This window comes from Protobothrops mucrosquamatus, unplaced genomic scaffold (assembly GCF_001527695.2).
Source record: "Protobothrops mucrosquamatus isolate PMUCROS unplaced genomic scaffold, P.Mucros_1.0 scaffold23, whole genome shotgun sequence".
NCBI lineage: Eukaryota > Metazoa > Chordata > Lepidosauria > Squamata > Viperidae > Protobothrops > Protobothrops mucrosquamatus.
Window position 1 is genome coordinate 3,014,537 of NW_015386408.1, and position 24,043 is coordinate 3,038,579.

The following is a 24,043-nucleotide window of genomic DNA, read 5'->3' on the forward strand; positions in this document are numbered from 1 at the left end:
CTGGAAAGTTAGAGAAGAATAATCTCAGCTACTTGAAGTGTACATAAAACAGCTTGGCACATGCCAAAGGTGGCTATGAGAAACCATTTAAAGGTGTCTATATTTAATAGAGTTAACATTAGTAGTGGACCTTTAACCCAAATATTCATACTCATATATTTCCTTTCAGAGATGTAATTTTGAATAGGAGCTGTTTTACCAGATCCTCATACCCGTTCATAAAAACATCAGATTGCTCATTGGTCTCTGATTTTAATATCTTTGCTTAACAATGTCTACACCTGAGCTAGCCCACAAGCAATTGAGCTGAGTTCTTCTACCATATCTTCCTCGGCCATCCTGCCATCATCATAAATTTATCAGCTCAAATACACTTTCTACTAAACTTGTGTTAATCTTGCTTAATAGCAATAGCGCTTAAATACCGCTTCATAGTGCTTTACAGCACTCTCTAAGCAGGTTTACAGAGTTAGCATATTGCCCCCAACAATCTGGATCCTCATTTCACTGACCTCGGAATGATGGAAGGCTGAGTCAAGCTTGAGCCAGTCAGAATCAAACCCCTAACAGTTAGCAGAGTTAGCCTGCAATATTGAATTCTAACCACTGCGCCACCACAGCTAATCACTTTATTCTTCTAGTTCAGCCTTTCCTAATCTGGATATTCTCCTAGATGTATAGCTTTGAAAATGTAACATTTTCAGCTACTGGGAAATTTTCAGAGCTGAGATTCAGAGACCTGGAGGGCATCTGAGGCATGAAACATCCCTCTCTGCCTGACTCATCCATGGAAACAGTTGTGGCTTCCCCGCACCAATGCTCAATGTATTTTTGTTGTTTTTAACTTTTTAGAACTTTAGAGTCACTTTACAAGTGAGTGGCAATATATAATGATTATGAAATGTTTACCTCTATTTAGAATATTAGTAAATATTTGTAAACACTAATTACAAATACTTCACCATGATATAGAAAACACTAGACTTACTTTGGATGTGTGAATACATCTATGAGCTTGACTTCTTCCACCATGTCTCCTCCAACAGATCGGATTAAATCATAGAAGTCATTTTCACAGTATTTTTCGGAAGGCAGCCAAAAGGATATATCATTGATTACAGGAGGGTATTTACTGAAAGGCTAAAAAATATACAGAGATTAAAAAAAATGAAAACCAATGCTCTAAAATAAGAGGTAAGTGAGAATATAATAAAAATAGGTAAATTCTTCAGTGATTGCTTTGAATATTAAGTCATTGTGTTTATTTACTACTTTTCATTATAATCATTATAAATTAATTACAACATAGGTTAAGCAGCTATAAAGTTACATTATGTTAAAATAATATTGCATCTTGAAAACAGAATCTTTTACATTTAACTTTAAATAAAGTAATTTTAAGCACATTTAGAGTATTTTCACCTAGCTTTACCACATTTCAGATTAGCTCTTCACATGCTGATGTTCAAAAACCAGTTTTCAGTTTGTATGTGTTTAATATTCATAGATACAAAGACTATACTGCTCCTAAGGTTAGTAGATTTTTAGTTAGTAAAACTAAGTAAGAAATTTAAAGAGAAACGTGAGAGCTTAAAAGTATGCGCAAAATGGAAAATATCTCAAACCAGAAATGAACACAATTTTGGCACGGAAGATTAATTTAATTTAATTAATAATTTAATTTAATTAATAATTTAATTTAATTATTCACTATAATTTTGACCACCCATTTCAGAAGGCTCTAGGCAGTTTACAAAATCCATGGGGAAAAAAATTAAAAGCCACTAAACCAGCAGCTTGGACTCAAACAAATATAATGAATGAATGAACGAATGAATGAATGGAATGAATAAACAAACAAACACATACATACATATATACAACAGGGGCTCAATCAAGAAATCATACTCTATCATGCTCAAGGAACCAAGAATAAAATGAGTTACTTTACAGTAGTTTCTTTATTGTTCACCTATGAACAGAAATCTTGCCAAACGAAAGTAGATGGTGTTCCTGAGGCTGGGGATTATGACAGAAAAGGCGTGTTTATATAATCAGACCCTATGTCATGAAGAGCTTTGTAGGTGGTGACACCTTGTGTGGCATATAAAGCAACTTTAATTGCATCCGGAAGACTACCGGCAACCAATGAAGCTCACGTAGCAGCAGTGACTTTACCGCTTGTGTCACTGCATTTTGTGCCAGCTATAGCATCTAGATGGTCTTCAAGGGCAGCCCCTTGCAGTAGTCCACTCATGAAGTGATCAATATTATACTTTTCAGTTTCACTGTTACCATTCAGTTTTAAATACTGCCAATGGAGCCTGTGGATACCCAGAATAAAATCACCATCAACAGGAGCTTCATAGCGTGTGCATGCGTGATGAAGTATATCGTACTGATAAACACCCATCATACAAGGGAAAGGAATACTGTGTGTTATATTTTTCTTCTATTTTCCCCTGGTGTCATTTTTGCCATTCCTAAATCACATTTTTAATATAATGATATTACAATATCGCAAATCAGACATGGCTACCTGTTGCGGTCCAATCACAGGAAAGATACTCTTTTAAGTCATAAAATCTATTCAAAAAAAGGACAGGAAATATTGCCTCTACTCAGATGAGCTTTCTGAAACTCTGATTTATTGAAAAACATTGTTAAGTGTTCACACTCCTTACAGCACCACTAAACTTCTAGGATTAGAAAAGCACAGAAAAAGAAAGAAGCATGGAAAGGGGAAAAGTAAAATGTCTTTAAAGGGCAAATATTCATGAACATGAAATTTGATTCTTTAAATTTTGGCAATCTGGGCTGCACACATATACACACCGATAAAACTATGCTAAAATGATCACAAGGCAATAGATTATTTTCACAGAGATTATTAACGAATTCAGTGTTCCCAAAACTGGAATTAGACATTTTAAAAATAATTCAAGTACCGGCTTCCAAACCTCTATCAATACAGTGACTCTCTACTGCACAGAAGGCCGAGTTGTACATAACATAAATTCAGGCTTTGTTTAACCCAATTACAGTTTGTTTAAACATCTGAACCCATGTCAAGCATCAATTTGTGATTTATTTCTGGACAACAAATCTAAATCTAATGCCACCGTTTGAAGCTGGATTACAAATTTCATATACTTTCTTTAAAAAGAAAGACCCTGAAATACTCAAGCAAACAAACAAATCTCACAGCCTGCATGAACACACAGCTTCCATCAGTGCCTTGCAAAAGTGCAAGTAAAAAAATCCATGCTCTTCAATAAACAATTGTTTAATACCGTTTAAACAAAAGCCCACTCCCACATAAACAGGAGCACAATAGCCTTTTACTCCTGGGAAACTTAAGATCCATCTGGATACTGTAATAGACAGAGGCAAAACAAATCATAGTTGTCTTAATAAACTGGGATTAGCCTGTCTACAAACTAATATATTGTTAAACAAACCATACTAAAGCAGTATTGGCTTACAATGATGAGTAAACAAAGAATTATCGAACCCTCTAGTTTTTTCATCATGTGCTAAGACAGAGGAAAATAGAACTTTAACTTTCATGGATATGGATGGCCCTGCTCACAGTTTTTATTTATAACTTTTTTCTCTAGCTAGAGGACCCAGCCAAGATGGACAGGATGAAGTAGAAAACAAAAACAACACAAAAAAGTGCTTCCTGCCTGTCAAATCCATCTTGCAAATGATCCACCTCCACCCTACATTCATGTTAACATGTTTCTTCTTTTGTCCTGTGCCCTATTAAGTGATCCCCAGCTGCTTCAGCTGTAAACAATGTTTCTTAGTTTCCTTTTCTGCCCACAGCAGCTGATGCACTGCCTGATTAATACCATGTATTAACTCAATAGGAGAATATATATTATGCCTGGGAAATATTTTATGACAGAACAGTGGAAATCCTAAGTGAATACCTGATAAAGCAATAAACTTGTAAGAAGCGTAAATTTACAGTAAACTGATTTATACAGACCTGGCTGCACATGACGCAAACACTTTAATGAATATCTGATCAGGAATACTGTGAGAATTTCAAATTAACAACCCCACAGTGACTCCAATTGTGAATCACAAATGCTTATCTAACTTGTTACACGAATAAGCTTGTCAAACAAATTCATTGCCTCAACCGTGCTTGCAAAACTCAAGCCTCGATAAAGCCATCACACATTTCTTGATAAAATACCAAAGTGTATGAATAAGCCTTTTGAACACCAATACTATTGCAGCACGTTAAAGAGCCTCTACAGAAAATGCATGAGCACAAAGCGCATGTGAACTGTGTGACTTATGTTATCAATATAAAACACTACTGTGATTAGGACTGTATTTTTATGGCAAAAATGTTGTTTGTATGTATTTCCAAATATGTTGTCCTGGAACATTACATATTTTATCCTGGAAATTAATTAGGTCAACCTTGGTGGTGCTGTGGTTAGAATGCAGTATTAGAGGCTAACTCACTGCTCACTGCCAGCAGTTCGATCCTGACCAACTCAAGGTTGACTTTGTCTTCCATCCTTCTGAGATCGATAAAATGAGGACCTAGATTGTTGGGACAATATGCTGACTCTGTAAACCGCTTAGAGAGGGATGTAAAGTTCTATGAAGCGGTATATAAGTTTAAGTGCTATTGCTATTACATGTTCTATTTATTCAAACTTATCCTATCTTCCCCCTGCTCCTTGCAGCATTCAAGGAAAGGAATTAAATTGTATCATTAAAAAAAGGGAGGGCTTAAATCAGATTAAGTGTGGTGAAAAAAAGGATACCTTAATCAAACATTGAAAACCAGCCAAAATGAAGGCCTACTTGGGTCTTCTGAGGTAAGAAGTTCCATTATCTAGGACGTTAAAGGCATACATATTTAGATTTTTATTAAAACGTGATATTAATAAAAAAAGCCAAGGATACAACTTAACTAATAGACATAAATTGGCTTACAGGAAAGCTTTAAAAATGTTATGAATCGTGCAATGACATAAAAGAAGAAGAAAATGTTTAGTCACCGAAAACATAATAGAATACCGTAGACAAGAATGTCTTCATTCATATTTGAGAATTCATTACAAATGCATAATCCAGAGTGTGAATTTAGCACTTGTTAGTAACAGACTTACCTATAAACCAAAAAGTTCCCAGGAACCAAAAAGTTCCTGTCTTGCCCCTAGAACAGTGATGGCGAACCTTTTAGAGACCCAGTGCCCAAACTGCAACCCAAAACCCACTTATTTATCACCAGGTGCCGGGTGGGCGTGGCTGCGGTGGTCATGGCAGACTGGGTGGGCGGGGCCAGGGTGGTGGGGGCTAGTTGCTCACCATCTCCGGGGCATGGCACGAGTGCCCACAGAGAGGGCTCTGAGTGCCACCTCTGGCACGCGTGCCATAGGTTCGCCACCACTGCCCTAGAAGTACCTTAGGATCACTTTTTGATATTGTCCTGTGCATTCTCCTTTTTCCTTCTTCTTTTATAGATCAAAAAGCGTTGAACATAATATTTTTAGAGGGAAACAGAGACTGAATCAACATTCATAGAAAATTTCCTTGTACTGAAAAATGTCAACACACACAATCTTCTGTCTTAAATTTATATCATATCAGAACAAAATTAATTGTCATTTTGCTTGATTAAGCAGAACTCTCCCACTGGTCATATAGAGCTAAACATATTTCTTCTTCCTTCCAATTATAATTATCCATCTATCGGGAGAAACATGATGTGTGATTTTGCATATATTTTACATATATTTTGTTACATACAAATTATTGCAAAAACAAACATGCAAACACAAACTGCATCAGTAAAAGCATCTCAATTCCCCAATTACTGAGCTAATGTAATCGTTTCACAGTCACTGAGGCAACTGCTGTATTTAAATATTTTGTTTTCTCCAGCTGACATAATTCAGTTCACTGCTCAGGACCTTGTTGCAACTGCAGTGAAATATGAATCAAAGGATAAGAAAATGTCCTGGCGTCTGTAAAGTTCCTAATATTTGGACAATTCTACACTTTGCAGTGTCACTAAATCTTTGTTCCCTAGGAGATTATTCTAAGGGTTAATATTCTGTTTGCAAATGAATGGAGCTCAGCAGCAGTGGATGTGAATTATTAATTGGGTTAATAATAACATATATATTCTATCCTTCCCATACAAAATGTATGCCAGTTTTGAAACTACAGGCAATCATTTCTCACATGGGGACTGCATTACAATCTTAGAGGAAGTCCATCTAACCCTTAAGTGTCCAACAATACTAATAACTTTGGCCACTTAGAATATTGATTTATCTTCATAGTTCTCAAACATCTAGAGGAAAAAAAACCCAACACAATAAAAATAATTGTAATGTATGGCCAGATATAACAATAAATTATAAGAATAATACATGGTGAGAATATAAGATGCCAATCAACAGTCTCTGATATACAGAAACTTAAGGAATTATTTGCACATTTAGGTACAAAAATACCATGCTTTTGCTGTTAGAAGTGACACAATCAGATTTTAATTAAATAATCCATGTTTGTTAAATTAATCTGCAGGCCACATTTTTTCCCCACAAATATAGTAAATTCTTGGAATTTTTAATACATTAAAATATACCTAAACAAAATATTTTATATGTTATGTATGTATTCTAGAATACATTCTGAAAATTTTAAAAACATATAGATGGAAAAAATATAGTATTATAGCTTTTCTTTAAACAAAAAAAAACACCAAAAAAAACCTTGCAAGATTTAGAGCAAAAATAGATTTGGCTATCGGTAAACAGGAAATCACCAGATTGATTGTTTTAGCTCAACATTTTGAAAAAATATAAATATTTTCTCTCAATCTACTAACCACCTCCAGACTGATACCCCCCCCCCCCCAGACTTGCTGGCAGAGCCAGGTCTTCAGATGATGTTTCAAACGGCATCCAAAGAAGATACATAATAAATAAAATAAAACATGTAATGCTCTGACTTGCTTAAGTTGCAGCTTTCATAACATAAAAGAGACAGCCTGTCTTTACTGTTCAAACTAATAAGGTGGTTTAGGACAATGTTTTCTGCTGTTAATCGTAAGAATTTTTAAGAATTGGTTTATGGCTATCTGCATTTTTCTGTCTTTGTCCCTGCTTTTGTTAGTTGCAAGCTAATGTTTGTCTGTTGCAAGCTGACATGATATGTATTTGATATTGATGTATTGATATGTATTTCAATACAGGTAGTTAGAAATATTTCTGTATGTTCATAGCCAGCCTCTATGCGCCTCTGACTTTAGAGGGATGGTATGTGTGTCATAATCTGCAAAATCCGGCTTAGCTGTGACACAGGGCACAATGACCAATCCCCTCTAGTATACCAGGGCTTAAGGCTAAACACACACACACACACACATTTAATTTTTAAAAAAAAAACCAACAACATAAAAACAAAAAGAAGAAATAAAGCTTCAAAAAGCTAAAAATAAAATAAAGGGGAAAAAAATAAAAATATATAAACCAAAACAGATATAAGGAAGTAGCTTCCAATATTCTTTACAGCAGTTCTAAGACTAACATACTAGGCTTTTTTAAAAAAACAACATGTCTTTACATTTATTTTTCCCTAGGCATCAATTCCCTTGATTTTTGAATTTTATTAGACTGCTTTTGTCCTCTTTTTAACCTTGTTTTTATTCTCTTTTACTATTTTATTTTATTTTATTCTTGAAGTATTTTATATGTGTTGTAAACCACATCAGGATGGCACAAAAATGCCTCAGATAAATAGATGCTACATTTTGCGATCATAATAAAAGCTAAGCTTTAAAATATAGTCATGTAAAAAAGTAAATACACCCAACTGATTTTATTTTATTCTTTCAACATATTTCAATATACAGATATTTGATCTCCATTTCAATAATGCTAACAGATAAAGGCAGGGCTTTTTTTCTCAGAGAAAAGGTGGTGGAACTCACCTCCCTCCCCTGGCCACGCCCCCACCCAAACCTGGCCACGCCCTCATCAAACCCTAGGACCGCCCCTTTAGAGAACAGGAATGCAAGTAAAATTTGGGAGGGGCTATAAAAGTAAATGTATGGAATTCTCTGCCGCTTCTTGCTCGGGCAGGGTCGCCTAGGAAACGGGCCTGGGGCGCGCTGACCGAGCCTCCCTATGGCCGCGGTTGTGAGCCAGGCAGGGGCAGAGAGCTGCGAGTGCGAGCGCGCCCCCCCAGATGTTGCGCCCGGTGCGGCCGGCCCGGAAAAAGGTGCCGGAACGCGGTTCCGCCGCGTTCCGGCTGAAAAAAAGCCCTGGATAAAGGGAATGTAATATAACAAATATCATGCACGGTTTACATTTTGTCGCACATTGTGTAACTTAAATAAACATAAATGCACATTTTTCATGTGAAAAAATAAGTACAGAACTACATCTATCAATATCTCAAATACCTACAATTAGTATCAGTTGCAGTAGAGCTAGTGCAAATGATTAGAACATTGAGAAGATCTAGGAGGAACCTGTCTTATTTAGACATTTAATTTTATTTGCTTTTTGAAATGTGTGGTGCCTAAATTGAAAACGTTCTCTAAGGTCTTCAGAAAAAAAGATTATAGATGCCTATGAGCTTGGGACCATCAACAAGTGGAGAAGATATCAAATAACTGCCAATTTGTCCAGGCCAGGCATCCCAGCAAGTTCAGAATGAAGACAGATATTGAAAGAAATTTCTAAGAATCCCAGAAATTACCTATGTGACCTACAAATATCTTGCCACATTAGAAAGAAACTTAAAAAAAATGAGATCTACACTGGAGGTCTGCCAGGAAGAAATCTTTGGTGTCCAGAAAAAACATCTGAACAAGACTAAAAGTTTGTTCATGCCACTAGGATTTCTGGAACATTGTGCTCTGGACAAACAAGGCCAAAACTATATAGAATTATTTGATTATATCAGAAAATAAGTTTGGCAAAACCCAAGGACAATACTTCACAAGAAGATCCTGATACCAACTGATACCAAGCATGGTGGTGAAAATGTTATGATATGGGATCCACTATGAATTTGCTCTTTTCCATTAGGTAAGAAAAAAATCAGTTAAAATTATATTAGAATACTAGCTGTACCCGGCCACGCATTGCTGTGGCTCAGTCTGGTAAAAGCATGTGTTGCTTTTACGTCCAACAGATGGCGCTGTTTTTCAAAAAAAGCATGTTTTTACCTGTCACAGGTGTGACATCTATATAATATAGGTATATAAAAACACGCATGTATTCGAATGCAATGTCGTGTCAAAATTTCAAAGCAATCGGTGAAGAACTTTCGGAGATTTAAGTTTTTGAACAAACGAACATTTACATTTTTATTTATATATAATAATAATAGATAGATAATAGATAGATCGATATACAAAATCTACTTTTTTGATTACAATTTATGAAATAAAAATCCTGCCATGAGTTGCACAAGTTTTATAATGCACTTGTTTATATTATGCACTAATGTATATTGTTTCACAGATTTTGCAAGATAATTATGAAGTTTCATTTTTCAGCTATTTTCTTCTACTTGTTTTTCCTCCCAAATCCTTGCTAAAGCTTTTGCACAGTACTTAGTTCAGGAAAAAGATTGTTTTGTCATCACTTTGGATTGGGCTAGAGTCACAATAGCAGAGTGATGACATGAAATCAATGTCTATGTTTTGCATATTGGATCAGGATTTGCTTTTATTGAGGAATTTTTTTGGTGAAAGCTATTTTACGGTAAACTGAAAATTATTTCATGTGCTTCTTATCTCAAAATTGGATGGAAATAATGTTTGGGGGTATAATTGGAGAGGACTCCAAGAACTAGAGTTCAGATGCTATTGGTTTCCCATCTTTGATTTAATATTTTGGACCATAGTACTATTGGTTTTCGTTATAGCAACCTTTATCGTCATTGGTATTTGGAAACAAACTCACGTGGATTATCACAGGCAATAACATTAAATTCAGTGGCAGTATGGTAAATTAGATTATGGAAGTGGAGCAGAAGGAAAACAAATGCTAAGATAAAGTAGCAGCCAGGGAACAAGAGATCATCCCAGCAGCACACTTTGAACAAAACCTGAAGGCTGTTGAGTATTTTTCAGAAAAAAAAATGTTTAGCTACTTTCAAGGTACACATAAAGAGAATATTTGACATGATGATAATGTATTCTGCTTTGGGCATTTGACTTGGACTCTTATGCATTTGATTTCTCTTTTGTCTCATTCTGTTCTTATAACAACCTTCCCACATTTCATATTTATATCAAATTATTTCTTCTGGAAATGCAGAGCGATCTCACTTAATGACTGATAGATTGTTAAAATAAGCTCAGTCATATAGGGAAATTGGTTCTGAAAGGCTAGAAAACTTAATATGGAAGCACAAGAAAGCATTTATTGAAATTTAACCTGCCTTACTGTTGAAACATCAGAAAAACTAACAACAATAAATACAACAATGGAGCAGGAGATGGAATGATATAAAACAATCTATGAGAAATAAGTGTAACAATGAAAATTTAACCAAGGAGTAATGGTGAAGGCTCTAAACAATTTAGGAAGTGGACTAACCATTAAATGAAAGTACTCATCATATCGGATATAATATCAGATATTTTTTTAATTTCTTTCTGCTGCATTGTATATCTTAATAATAAAAGCAGTAATCTTTGTAATAAAAAAATTAGGAATTAGCCATTTGCATTAGTTACAAGGTTTGATATGAAATAATACTATATTATTTATTGTGATCGGAGAACAAGTATTATGATAATTTAAAATGCCATTGAGACAAATAAGTTAATTGTCAATGGAATCTTTGCAATTATATAATTAGAGTCATTTTATGCAAATAAGACACCTGTAATTAAACTGATCAGAGTACTGAAGCACAGCATAAGTAAAATCCTGAAGTACACAACTTTTGCTTCTACATGCAATACTAGGAAAAGTTTTCCTTGCTGTCTCTGGAACAGACCAAGGAGGGGGAACCACACACATTAGATCAGGAGTTCCTAACCGAGGGTGCTCGCACCCCCTGGGGGTGTGAGAAAATATTCCAGGGGGTGCAAAAACTTGGGTTTAGAAGTTTCAAAATTATAGTGTATATGCATAATTCATTGCCATTATTTCGAACTTTTGTAAGGGGTGCGAGAATATATCAGAAACGTTCTAGGGGTACGGCGTATAGAAAAGGTTGGGAACTGCTGCACTAGATGGATGAGTTTATCTTACTCTAACACATCGACACATTCAAAAGAGTACAAGCACAAAAGTTCAAGGATTGAGGAAAGAATGGAACCTATAATGGAACCTATAATGGAACCTATAATGTAAAGCAAAGAAAGATACAATTTTGGGAATCCATTGTCGTAATTTCTTTAGTTTATAACCACCTTCAAGACCCTCAAGTTAATACTGTTGATCTGCCAGCTTGTTTCCATTTTACCATTCAGGAAAAAATGATGTGGGCTCTTCCCACATAACACCAATACAATGAATTAGGATGTAGAATTTTTCATTCAAAAAAGCCAACAGCCTGGTAGTGGGCTGTGGACCATAGTTTGGTGACCCCTGTACTATTGAACAGAGTAAGAATAACAGAATAACAAAGTTGAAGGGATTTTGGAGGTCTTCTAATTCAACTCCCGTTCAAGCAGGAGACCGTATACCATTCTGGACAACTAGCTGTCCAATCTCTTCTTAAAAACCTCCAGTGATGGAGCACCCATAATTTTTGGAGGTAAGCCTTTCCACTAATTAACTGTTCTCACTGTCAAGATATTTTTCTTTAGTTCTTGATTGGATTTCTCCTTGATACGTTTCCATACATTACTTCTTGTCCTGTCCTCAAGTGCTTTGGAGAATAGGTTAACCCGCTCTGATCACTGTATGGTTCACCTTGTACCTGTTTGTAGATAAAGGCTTAAAGCCATAAAATCAACAATTAAATAAGTGAAATTTTGGATTGAGGAGGCAAAGTTAAAGCTATAGACTTGACTGCACAGATTTGAATGTTTTTGAAGCTTGGTTCGCAGCTAAATTCAAACAGCTATGCCATGCCAAAGAGGAAGCCTATAGGAAAGGAGATAAGATGTTGTACAATCAGGCCAGGAATGTATTAACAAGGTAGATCAGAGCAACAAAAAGAAGCTACTCTGAAAAGGTGAGGAATCAGTTCTCAACAAATGAACCAGCAAATGTGTGGAAAACTCTTAAAGATATCACTGGCTATTGCAAACCTTCTTCCCATGCTGAAGGGAATCGACAACTGGTAGATGACCTGAATATGTTTTACTGTAGGTTTGAGAGAAAACCACTGTCAACTATCGCCACCCTCTCCATCTCAGATACACCAATAACAGCCAAGTCTCCTACAACTGACTCCATCCCTCTGGGCCCCCCACCTCTGGTCACAGAAAAAGATGTGCAAGGTCTATTTCACAGACAAAAGCCTGGAAAAGCACCAGGCCCAGACAAGGTAACTCCTTCTTGTTTGAAAATTTGTGCTGACCAATTGGCCCCATCTTCACCCGTACCTTTAATAAATCTCTAGAGATGTGTTATGTTCCTTCTTGCTTCAAACTCTCTACTATAATCCCAGTGCCTAAGAAGAAACCCTCCATCAAGGAGCTGAAAGACTAAGACTGGTTGCTCTGACATCCATAATTATGAAAACTTTTGAAAGGCTTGTGCTGGCCCACCATCACAGATCCGCTGTTAGACCTCTTGCCATTTGCCTACCGAGCAAATAGACTGGTAGATGATGTTATTAATATGGCTCTGCACTACATCTTACAACATCTTGAATCTACAAGGACCTATGCAAGGGTCCTTTTTGTAGACTTCAGCTCAGCACATTCCGGATATTCTTCTCATTAAACTGACTCAGCTAGCTGTGCCTGACCACACTTATAAGTGGATCATAAACTTTCTAACAGGCAGGAATCAGCAGGTGAAGCTAGGCAAAATCACATCAGATACCTGTACAATTAGCACAGGTGCCTCCCAGGGTTATGTGCTCCCCACGCTACTCTTTTATCTTTTTCAACAACTGCTTCTCAAATGATCCCTCTGTTAAAGTATTGAAGTTTGCAGATGATACAATAGTGATTGGTCTCATTTGAGACAATGATGAACCTGCATACAGATGGGAAGTTGAATAACTGGCCCTGTAGTGCAATTGGAACAATATTGACTGAACACACTCAAAACTTTAGAGATGATAGTAGATTTTAGGAGAAGCCCTCCTATTCTACTACCTCTTACAATACTAGACAACACAGTATCAACAGTATAGACCTTCAAGTTTCTAGATTCTCTAATATTTCAGGTCTTAAAATGGACACCTAACATCAAAAACGTTATCAAAAAAGCACAACAAAGAATATTCTTCCTGCACCAACTCAGAAAGTTCAGACTGCCCAAGGAGTTGCTGATACAGTTCTACAAAGGAATCACTGAGTCTGTCATTTGTACCTCTATAACTGTCTGGTTTGGTACAGCAACCAAGCTAGATAGACACAGACGTCAGCAGATAGTTAGGACTGCAGAAAAAATAATTGCAACCAGCCTGCCTTCCATTGAGGACCTGTATACTGCATGAGCCAGAAAGAGGGCTGTGAAAATATCTACAGACCCCTCACATCCTGGACATAAACTGTTTCAACTTCTTCCCTCAAGACGATGCTATAGAGCATTGCACGCCAAAACAACCAGACACAAAGAGATTTTTCCTCCATGCTATCACTCTGCTAAACAATTTCCACAACTTTGTCTATGACCTGGGATGTCAAACTAGTTAGTAAGACTGTATTACTTATTATCCTTCTCATCTGTGCTATTATCTATTTCCTTAGCTTCTTATGACTATAATGTTGTTTGTATCTCATAATTTATGTTGATTGCTTATTTAGTATCCTATGACTGTCACTGAGTGTTGTACCTTATGATTTATGATGGTTGTATTTTATGATTATGATCATGATTTATCACTTGTTGCTTGTATGTACACTGAGAGCTTATGCACTGAAGACTAACTCCTTGTGTGTGTCCAATCACACTTCTCCAATAAAGTATTCTATTCTATTCTATTCTATTCTATTCTATTCTATTCTATTCTATTCTATTCTACTCTACTCTACTCTACTCTACTCTACTCTACTCTACTCTACTCTACTCTCTGTAATATCCCTTCAAATGGAAAATTGCTATCATGTCCTTCTTCTAGTCCTTCTATTATGCTCCCTTGGATACATTATGCAAAGACATGGCTCTCTGGAAAAGCCTCTGAAAGAAAAGTGAAGAAGAGGACAACCGGTAGCAAGGTGGATGGATTCAGGTACAGTGGCAAAGAATGCATCATTGGGAGACATTAAAAAGTAGGTTAGGGATAAAACACCATGAAGAAAATTTATCAATGTGGTCACTAGGAGTTGAAACCGACTCGATGGAACATAATCAATTGATCAATCTATGATCCAATCAGTGATGTGCTCAAATATTCAATTTTTAAACATTTCCTCTAGTTTATACAGATTTTAACTTGGAGGGAATCACTTAAAAATTCATTTGAAAAAAATCTTGGAAATTCATTGCCTATGTCATTTAGATATTATAGAGGAATGGAGTTAGCTGTACATTTTTAACACAAATGCCTGCTTAAGTATGTTAGTAACTTCCCTCAAAAGATTTTTTTCATGCATGCAGATAATGTTTTCACTGAGAAGAATCTTAAAAGGAATGGAAGGAATGCACATAACAAACTATTATCTACAAAGAATTTGAGTTCATTCATACATGTTCTCAGATATTTCCACATGTTTACAAAAACCAGACATTTTGCACATATCCTCAATTACAATAGTCAATTAACTAATAATTCACATTGTGGGTTGTTCCTCATTATTTCAGGCATCCAAATTCAATTTACATACTAATGATGCATATTTGTTCTTAATAGATGTGCTGTTAAAAAGCAGATCACAATAAATTAAACTATTTAAGCATCATATTCCAGTCTGATGAAAATATCTGAGAATGCATATATTTTTCATGTGAAATAATGTTAATGATAAACTGAAATGACAAACATGAACTACTATATAAAGAAAACCAGTTAGTACTACTCTGAGATAATAGTGACTGAAATGGCTGGTTTGAGCACATACAATCATTTTTCTCAGAGCCAGTTTTACCAGTGGTATTATGTACTCATTATATTCTGCAACACAAAGACAGATAAATTATATTATCTATTTTTAATGCAGGCCTATCTCCCTCGTGGTGTGGCTTACATAAACCGCGCTGAAGTATAACCAGTAATTTTTCTCGTATTATATTTGGAATGGTTTGAACATAAATGCCCAACAATTTAATAGATGATAGAAATGAAGATGTTAGTAAAACTGCAGAATTTGTTATAACCACAGATTTATAGGAAATATGTTATCTCATCCCTTTTTTTAGTTTTGCACCAGCTTCACACTTCATGGGACTATAGGAATTATAGTTGTGTGTTGCACTGCCTTCACTGCTGTAACAGTGTTGGGCTTCTTCTGATGCCTCCTTCTTCTGGAGCTCACCAGATCATCAGACACCTCTCTCACCTGGAAAATGATATAGGTCTAACTTTCAAGTTATCCCATGACATCTGTCACTCTTTGCAGATCTTGGTAGGGCTTCCATCTCCTTGATAATGATGCTGTATACATCATGCTTTGATTTAATTTTACTTTTCATAATGTACACTAAGATGAGAAATAGCCATGGCATTTCCAAGAAAATTATCTCTTTTCATACACATCTGCAGTTCTTTATTCCCCTTCTCATTATTCAAAGCACAAGAAAGAATGGCTTGTGGACTTGGATCAGCAGTATTACTGATATCCATGCCTGAGTGTTACATGCAGGTTCCACCAGGTAAGCAAACTGTTCCCATTAAGAAATCAGTTATAGCATGCTTTAGAACTTATACAGCTTTTCCCAAAGGTTGAGGGGTATAGTCAGTGGTGGGATTCAGCCAGTTCGCACCAGTTTGGCAGAACTGGTAGCTAATTTTTTGTTGCCCAGGCCCAGAATGGACTTCCGGAAGTGGCATCCACACAGAGAACCAGTTGTTCGCATATTTGAATCCCACCACTGGGTTTAGTGCAAGTCCACAGATTTTATTCACCTGATTTCTTTATTCTTTCGATGTCTAGCTGATGTCTCAACCTACCCTCCCTCTTGCAATTTTTCAAACTGTTTAAGATGAAAGAGACTGATTGATTCCTTTTGGGGCTGCAAATGCTTTTCCACATGTGTATGAAATCAATTACTTCTTTATAGTCATTTGGTAGCCTGACCATTCTTGGAAAACAACACACGTAAAGTAGCAACCTCTATGCCCTTTTCAGTTAATATTGATTAAATGAATAAAATTAGAGATGCATATTGAAACTCATGGAAAGCTGAGTTGAATTAGCCTACTACTTGAATATATTACTGTTTAAATGAGTTAATATGAGAGAAATTAGTAAATTCAGTTTGAGGTAATTTGATGGGTTCTAAGCACCAAATTTTATATGAAATTAGTAGCTTCTTTCCCTGTGTAGTTGTCAAAGTTTGTGGACTGTCCACAAAGTCACTAAGGCTGAGAAAGAAAAGGCAATATTTCAAAACATTACTAACAAAGAACAGAAGGTTGTTTTATGCCTACCTGGAAAAAGGGCAGTTAGATTCTTAGATTTGGATTCTGATAAAAACAACCCACACAGATAATGAATTCACTCATAAATGAGAGCCAGAATTTTTGTTTATTCAGTTTCCAAGATTCAGAATCCTAACTTTTTATTTCTTGCCATAAAATATAATTAATGAAACTACAATCAATGAATATTGCCTATTCTTCTACCTTCTCCACAATGCCACAATAAATTATGCAAGCAAAATATCTGCATTATAGAACTTTAACCTGTCCTAAAAGTTTGTTTCTCCATTACTATAAGAACATCTACAATAATCTACCAGAGATATTATATTTTTGATATACTATTCTCTCAAGAAAGTTGTTAAACAACTGACTAAACAAAAGCAATATTTCCACAGAAATAAAATTCTAGATGATTTGCTATTAACCTTGTCAACATCATTAATATTACCTGGAAGGATATGCTCTGGTCAATGTGAAGCACATTAAACTGTTTCAGGAAACGTTCATCTTGGCTCCAGAAAAGGCGAATGTCAGGAATCTGATACAAGATCATGGCCAACCGCTCTAATCCCAGACCAAATGCCCATCCAATTTTGTTCTCAGCACCAGCTGCAGTTACAGAAAGAAAGAAAAAACAGGACATAAAAATAAACCCTGAAGGAATGAAATGAAAGTATGTTAGCTAAATAATAACTAAATTCCAGAATTAAATTAAATAAAGTTGATAATTTTAAAGAATGAACTTTTTTTTAAAAAAAAAAAGTGAATCAGCATTCCATCTTTTACTTTATTCTATTATGGATTCCACTTTAATAGAGCTATCCTGCATTCCCTAATGCACACTGCCTTTTCCCTGAAAATGAAAGTCCACTATGTCATGCAGAACATGTGGTAATAAATTCTGTTTCACTGTGTGTTGTGTGAAATATTTCCTTGCATCTGTTCTGAATTTCCTACTATTCAGCTTGAAATGATGATTCTGAATTCTAGTCATAAGGATGCAATAATCCCACTGCAAAGGTCATAAATGCAAGGATTGGTCATAAAAGAACTTTTTCATCGCTGCCACAACTAGAAATGGTTGTTAAACAAGGCAGTTGCTAAATAAGGACCTTCAACATCTTGTATTATTTTAAGCCTTCAGATTTCATTATTAAAACCAAGCTGGTAGCCAATAATAATTGAATCATAAGTCCACATAAGACATTAATAAAGATTTCTGTCTAATCTTAGAATTCTATCCTTATTTAATAAACCAACCAATAACTAATATATTAAGGCCTTATGGTAACCGAATCCCAAATTTCAGAGGTGGTACATGTCTGTATCGAGAAGTTTGTATATATTCCATAAATAATTTCCAAGTTGAATTAAATTCTGTATTAAACATATTCATCAAATACAAATTCATTTTTGACATTTATGCATATTACAACAGATTAGTTTGCCATTCTTACATAGAGAATATTACATATGATTTCCAAAAAAAGACATAAAGTGTCCTAACGGATGTTATCACATACAATGCCAACTCACTATATTTTAAGGCTTAATTGTTTAATGATAATTTTAATTGGTTTAAAAATATAAAGATAAAAAATTATTACAAACTAAGAAAAACACAAAAAAGAAAAAAAGGGGGAAAGGAAGAAAAAATATGTTAAAAAAGGGAAAAAATATACAGAAATGACTTCCCCTTCATAAAAACAAGTGTAAACAATTTCAGTAACTTACTGCCTTGTCTAACATTCCAATCTAGATCTCTTCATCCCATAATTCATACTACTTGTTTGACTATTAAACATGATTATTGCATTTATAAGAAATTTTAGAAAATCAATTGTCTATTTTGCCAATCAATATTGGAGTAATACACCAATGGTAAAACATTTCAAACCAGGTTTTTTTGTTATAGTTGTGATAAATTTAATATTTAACTTCTACTCATATTTCTGTTGTTGCATGCCAATTGTCTTGTTTAAGTTCTTCATCCATTTAATCATACTCTACATAATTTTCTATCAGTCAAATATACCTGGGGTTAGAAGACTAAGATATTTGAAAGTTGTAATCTTTTTTATATAAACTAACTATTGTTTTTGCATTTCCTATGTTCCAGAAAATACTGTCAAACATACCAGTTTCAACTTTAATTGTTAATAATTGTTTTAATCTCTGATATTTTTTTTTAAAAAAAAAGCATTTTACTTTAGTGATCAGACATATTAACTATTTAATTAAAAAAGGAGGGATGTAACCAAAGCAAATTAACTAAACGAAACCAAATTAAACCTTTTGCAATTCCTTTCTAAATAAAAACACAGGGACGCATATGGTATGTGCCAATTAACTCATGATGTACACACAGAACATAATAAGGTATAGCAATGTCCAGCAGGCTACCTAACATATATGTAACATCAGAAAATCAAATATGCAATTTTGCAAATAACTTCAAAATAAGTTGCATTTGAAAAAATGCACGACAGATGAATTGTCTGTCTTGCACAATTCTATCATCTCAGTGATTATGACAATTATAACAATTTTAATTCATCTTAGAAATTGTCTGAAATGATAAAGAGGGCATGGTGGCTTTTAAACCTCAGACCTATTATCAAATTGTGTATTGCCTATTATTATCCAAATATATAACTGAAAGAGAACAAAAAAGAATATGCCAGACAGCTATTAATTGCATGCTCCGTTCCCATCTAGTCTGAAAATTGTCAGCAAATCTCAAAAGAAAAGCACAACAGTATCTGATGACATCTGATCTCTGCTCATCACTGAAAGCCCACTTGATCATCAATCACAATTAACAAGTGAAACGCAGAAAAGTATCACCATTTAAAATAACTTAGATTGTCAACATTTTAGAGATCTTTATTTAGAAAAGAAAGTGAACTGCCAACTTTTCAATCAGTGCATTTCATATATTTTAATAGAAATAATGAACTCAATCCTGCAAAACATTAACTCTTTTATGTTGCCCTGTAAATCTGGTTCTCGCCACCCACAGACTTTTTACCTGGCTAAAATAACCCTTTAGGATGCTAAAGTTCACTTTGCTAGGGTCAGAACATATCTATCTAGTCTTCAGCAGCATATACAGTACATGTGATCAAATGACCATTTGGCATTTGGAAATCAAGATTCCTTTTTCCTGACATTACAATTATCAAGAAACCAGCAATTAATTTTCTATAGTTCAATATGAAAAATGAGTGGATCTATCTATAGCTCTAAGAGATACACTGTGGTTCTTGGGTTGCCCAAAACAATACAATTGACCATGCTAAGCCAGGTTAAATATGATGGTGTGGATGGGACATCTTCTTCCATAGTACTGAGGAAGAAGAATCTCGTTACAGTTAACTTCTGTGTTAAATAGAAGTATGTAACAATTTTGTAAGAATGGGACTTGAACCACTTAATAAAATAATATAAAATAAACATTACATAAAATTATCACATCTCCATGTCATTGCAAATATAGAAAGATTTAACTTTTCTTATCAAATAATAAGGTAAAGGTAGAACTATTGTTTATAAGACTTGGGAGTGAAAAACTGTTTCAAAAGTATTAAGGCAATTAGCCATTTCCCAATATGCAGATCATAGTGCTGCCAACAATTTTTCACTTTTTTCTTCTTCCTTGACTCAGCTTTAGCCTTGACCTTTCAAAACAGCTCAACAAACCATATTCAATATCTGAATAACAACCTAGTCCTACTTAACATAATTTTATGCATGAAAAGCAACATCCTTCATCAGAATTAGACTATTAATAAAAGTATATAAAATGGAGCTTCACAGCGATCAATCAATTAAAGCTTCCTTTCCATATCTTCAAGTCATTACTGATGCCATATTAAATGCAAAAGGGTATGAGTATTCTTTATGCATGCCAGTCCTGTTCATTGAAGTTTACTGGTGACATGAATTGCATGTATTATGGTAAAATAGAGGGTTAAACAAATGTTAGAGAATATAGCAACAATAGCTTGGGAAATGGGAAATCCTACCGATAGCCAGTCCTATAAGGTAGACCAGATCAAAAAAACCGACTGCACAGGAAGCCTGGAACCACACTTCATTAAAATATCCTATAACAATGGAATCTTGCAAGTCTATGATTTTGATTTTCCTTCCCTCTCTTTTACTCCTTTAAGTCAGGGAAGAGTCAGCCTGAGTGATATCTTAATACTATCTTCCTTCCTAGAACTTATGGAATCTCCCTGGCTTTCTATTCCATCCCAAAGTGAAAACTTGGGCAAGAAAATAAGCTATAATAGCAAGGAGAAACTTGCTATTTATGTATTGGGGAAACTGAAAAGAGAGCAACGTGAAAACCTTTGAGGAAAGGATTCTAGCAAATAGAGGAAATGTCTTGTACACAAAAGCTTTACATTTAATTTTCTTGCCATCTGGTCTTCTGAGAGTGGTTTATAGCATTCTGAGGTAGACCAGTAAACTACTTCTGGAAACCATGAGATGAAGGATTCCTGCTCCCTTGGGATACATGGATTTCTCCTTCTGAGACTGAACTGTCAGTTCATTAACTGCTAAGATCTAGGAAGTATAGATGGCAGAGAATGTACTCCATGCAACTGCACTGCCAAAAAATCCCTGACAAATAGAACACTCTCTGGGTAAGGTCTTGTGTAATCAGTTGCATCTTTGCAAGATCCACTACACTGTGTCCCTGAGGTGTGGCTTTGAGAACGTAGCTTTAAACTCCCTCAACTATAGAGGATGAATTGCTTGGTGGACTCCACCAGGGAGGACCCTGCCAAAAAGGGTTTTTCTTGATGGATACTTAAGTCCTGAACTTTGTTTTGGACTATTTATTTGGTCAGGCCATTTTTTTTTAATCCTAAAAAGCAGAATTTAAAAAGCTGTAGCAGTGTATAGCAGTGTTGACCATTTAATGGCCTAGAAGCCCACTTCCAAGCTGAGCAACACTAAAAGCTCCAGGAAAGGGAGGGTCTGTTAAAGATCCCTCTGTTATAAAGTGCATATAATGTCTCTCTCCTTACTGATCTGGTGATTAACATTAGGAACAGCTGAAAAAAAGGACCGACTATTATTCACAGTCCTAATAAGCTAGGGAGAAAGAAGGAAGAAATGATGTATGTGCATATATAAACCCATCTTGTATTTCGACAGCTGGCATGCAGCCTTTGACCTTTTGAACCTATGCTACCTTAGGGGTGGAAAGGATGATCTCCTCTGGTGTGCCAAAGATCTGATTTGGCCATGGCAGCTTCATTTTACAGTAATTTTGAGTCATTTGTCCTCAAAGGCAAAATTTTAAAAAGTGTTTGGGTGCCTTAGGACGAATCTGTTTCATTTGGATCATGTATCAGAAACAAACATATTATATAAATAATGTTTAAATGGAACATCAAATCAGAGATATGTATCAATATTTATTAAGACAAAGGGCATCCTTTAAAACTTTATAGAAATGTAATGAACCTTTCTTTCTGTGCTTCAATGCCAAAAAATGATGTAAATGTGGATAAAATGCAGGGTAGAAAAATCAACAGTATCTTTTAACCAATACAATTTTCACATTTATACTAGGACTTCACCGTTGAAGATACCTTTAGGCTATTTATAATGTATTTAACCGATGGATTGTTCTGCCCCTCTGTGGTGTCTTAAATATTCCTTATTTGGCCTCATCTATTTTCATGTTGATTTAGTACTGGCTAAGAAACCTTGAGGTGAAGGTTACAGGAGGGCACAGAATGAAATTTGTGGCTGATGTCTCTAGAGAACAACTCAGTTCATGTTTCAGTTAGCCCTAGAGGTGTGCCAAAACCATCATTTTCTCTTTCACCTTAGCTGAAAAATTTTCTTTAGCTAAGAGATAGCCAGACAAATCAAAGAAAATACAATTTAAACTCTGTTGCTGTTTGCAATGTCATTATCCTGTCCTTTCAAAACTCTACTTTAACCCGTATTACCAAAACTGCTGTCTTAAATACCAGGATTGCAATAACTAAAGACCTGTTTTCTGAACAAACCATGCTTTGGGCCTTGTATATGGACAACTTAGACACAAAGATTGTCTTGCTGAATCAGGCCCACCTACTACAGGGGATGTGAAAGGTCCTTTAAATACAGTTGATCCAGAACTAAGCGGAACTATTTTTCTTTCAAATAGGAAGTTGCTTGGCTTATTTCTAATCCAGTACAAATATCGACATCGTCCCCATCTGCCCATTGATCCATCTAATACCTGCCCCTTTCCTCCCACTTTTGACCCGAATTAATATGAAAGATTAGGAATCTGAGATTAGAACACCATAGCAAGCAAAAGAAAGAAGTGGGCCTTGGGGAAGCTTTGAAGGTCTCTAAAATCATCTTCCAGTATCCTTTAGGAAATACATTTTCTCAAGGCCATTGCATGCAGTTGAAAATTCAGAAGATGATGATGTGAACAAGTTTTAAGAGTGTGTACATTTAAGGATTGTATGCTTATAAATATAATTATCTTTCTACATAGATACATAAAGTTAACCCAAGGAAAGATTCCAGGGGGGTGGGGGTTGAGATGAAAAATTATGGACCATGATTGTACAAATATAATTTGATGATTGGGCTCCAGGGAAGTTTGAACTGCTTAACTCAGTTTTCTAATATAATACCTATGAAGTACAGCTTGATAAATGGCAAGCAAGATGTTACCACCACTTTGATGTGGACACAATGGTGCTAAGGTCCTGTCTACCAAGAGTAGAGCTGATGAACCACCATTTTCTTCCGTTGCTGGTTTTTTCCCCCAATTAAGACTGACAGCAAATTAAATACATCTTTTCATGGCTTAAGACCAGTAAGTTTAGAAATTAGGTGAACTGAGTCTTCCTGGACCACTTTCTCATCCTTATTGATTTGCATGAGAAAAGATGGCATCTATGTGAACTGCCAACCTTATTGACAGAAAAATATTCAGGTAATAATACAGGAAGCCAGCTAGTTATGATTTACCAGAGCAGCATAATAACAAATATGTCTAGAATCTAGATCAGTGGTTCTCAACCTTTTTAATGCCGTGACCCCATAATACAGTTCCCCATGTTGTGGTGACCCCGGGTGCCAGGGGCGTGGCCAAGTGGGCGTGGCTGACAAGTGGGCGTGGCCACCATGTTGTGGTGACCCCCAACCATAAAATTATTTTCATTGCTATTTCATAACTGTAATTTTGCTACGTTATGAATTGCAATGTAAATATCTGATATGCAGGATGTATTTTCATTTTTACAAATTGAACATAATTAAAGCATAGTGATTATGCTTTCCTCTC

The 24,043-nt window shown here is 35.4% G+C and overlaps 1 protein-coding gene across 1 annotated transcript in view; it reads right to left on the reverse strand.

The window, feature by feature from the left end:
• Positions 1 to 24,043, reverse strand: part of FARS2 (phenylalanyl-tRNA synthetase 2, mitochondrial) — a 186,560-nt gene that overhangs the window by 49,645 nt on the left and 112,872 nt on the right. The window contains exons 6-7 of the mRNA XM_015810849.1: positions 17,174 to 17,334; positions 989 to 1,140 (exon numbers count right to left, since the gene is read on the reverse strand). Of these exons, the coding sequence (XP_015666335.1) occupies positions 989 to 1,140; positions 17,174 to 17,334 (313 nt within the window). The remainder of the gene's footprint in view (positions 1 to 988; positions 1,141 to 17,173; positions 17,335 to 24,043) is intronic.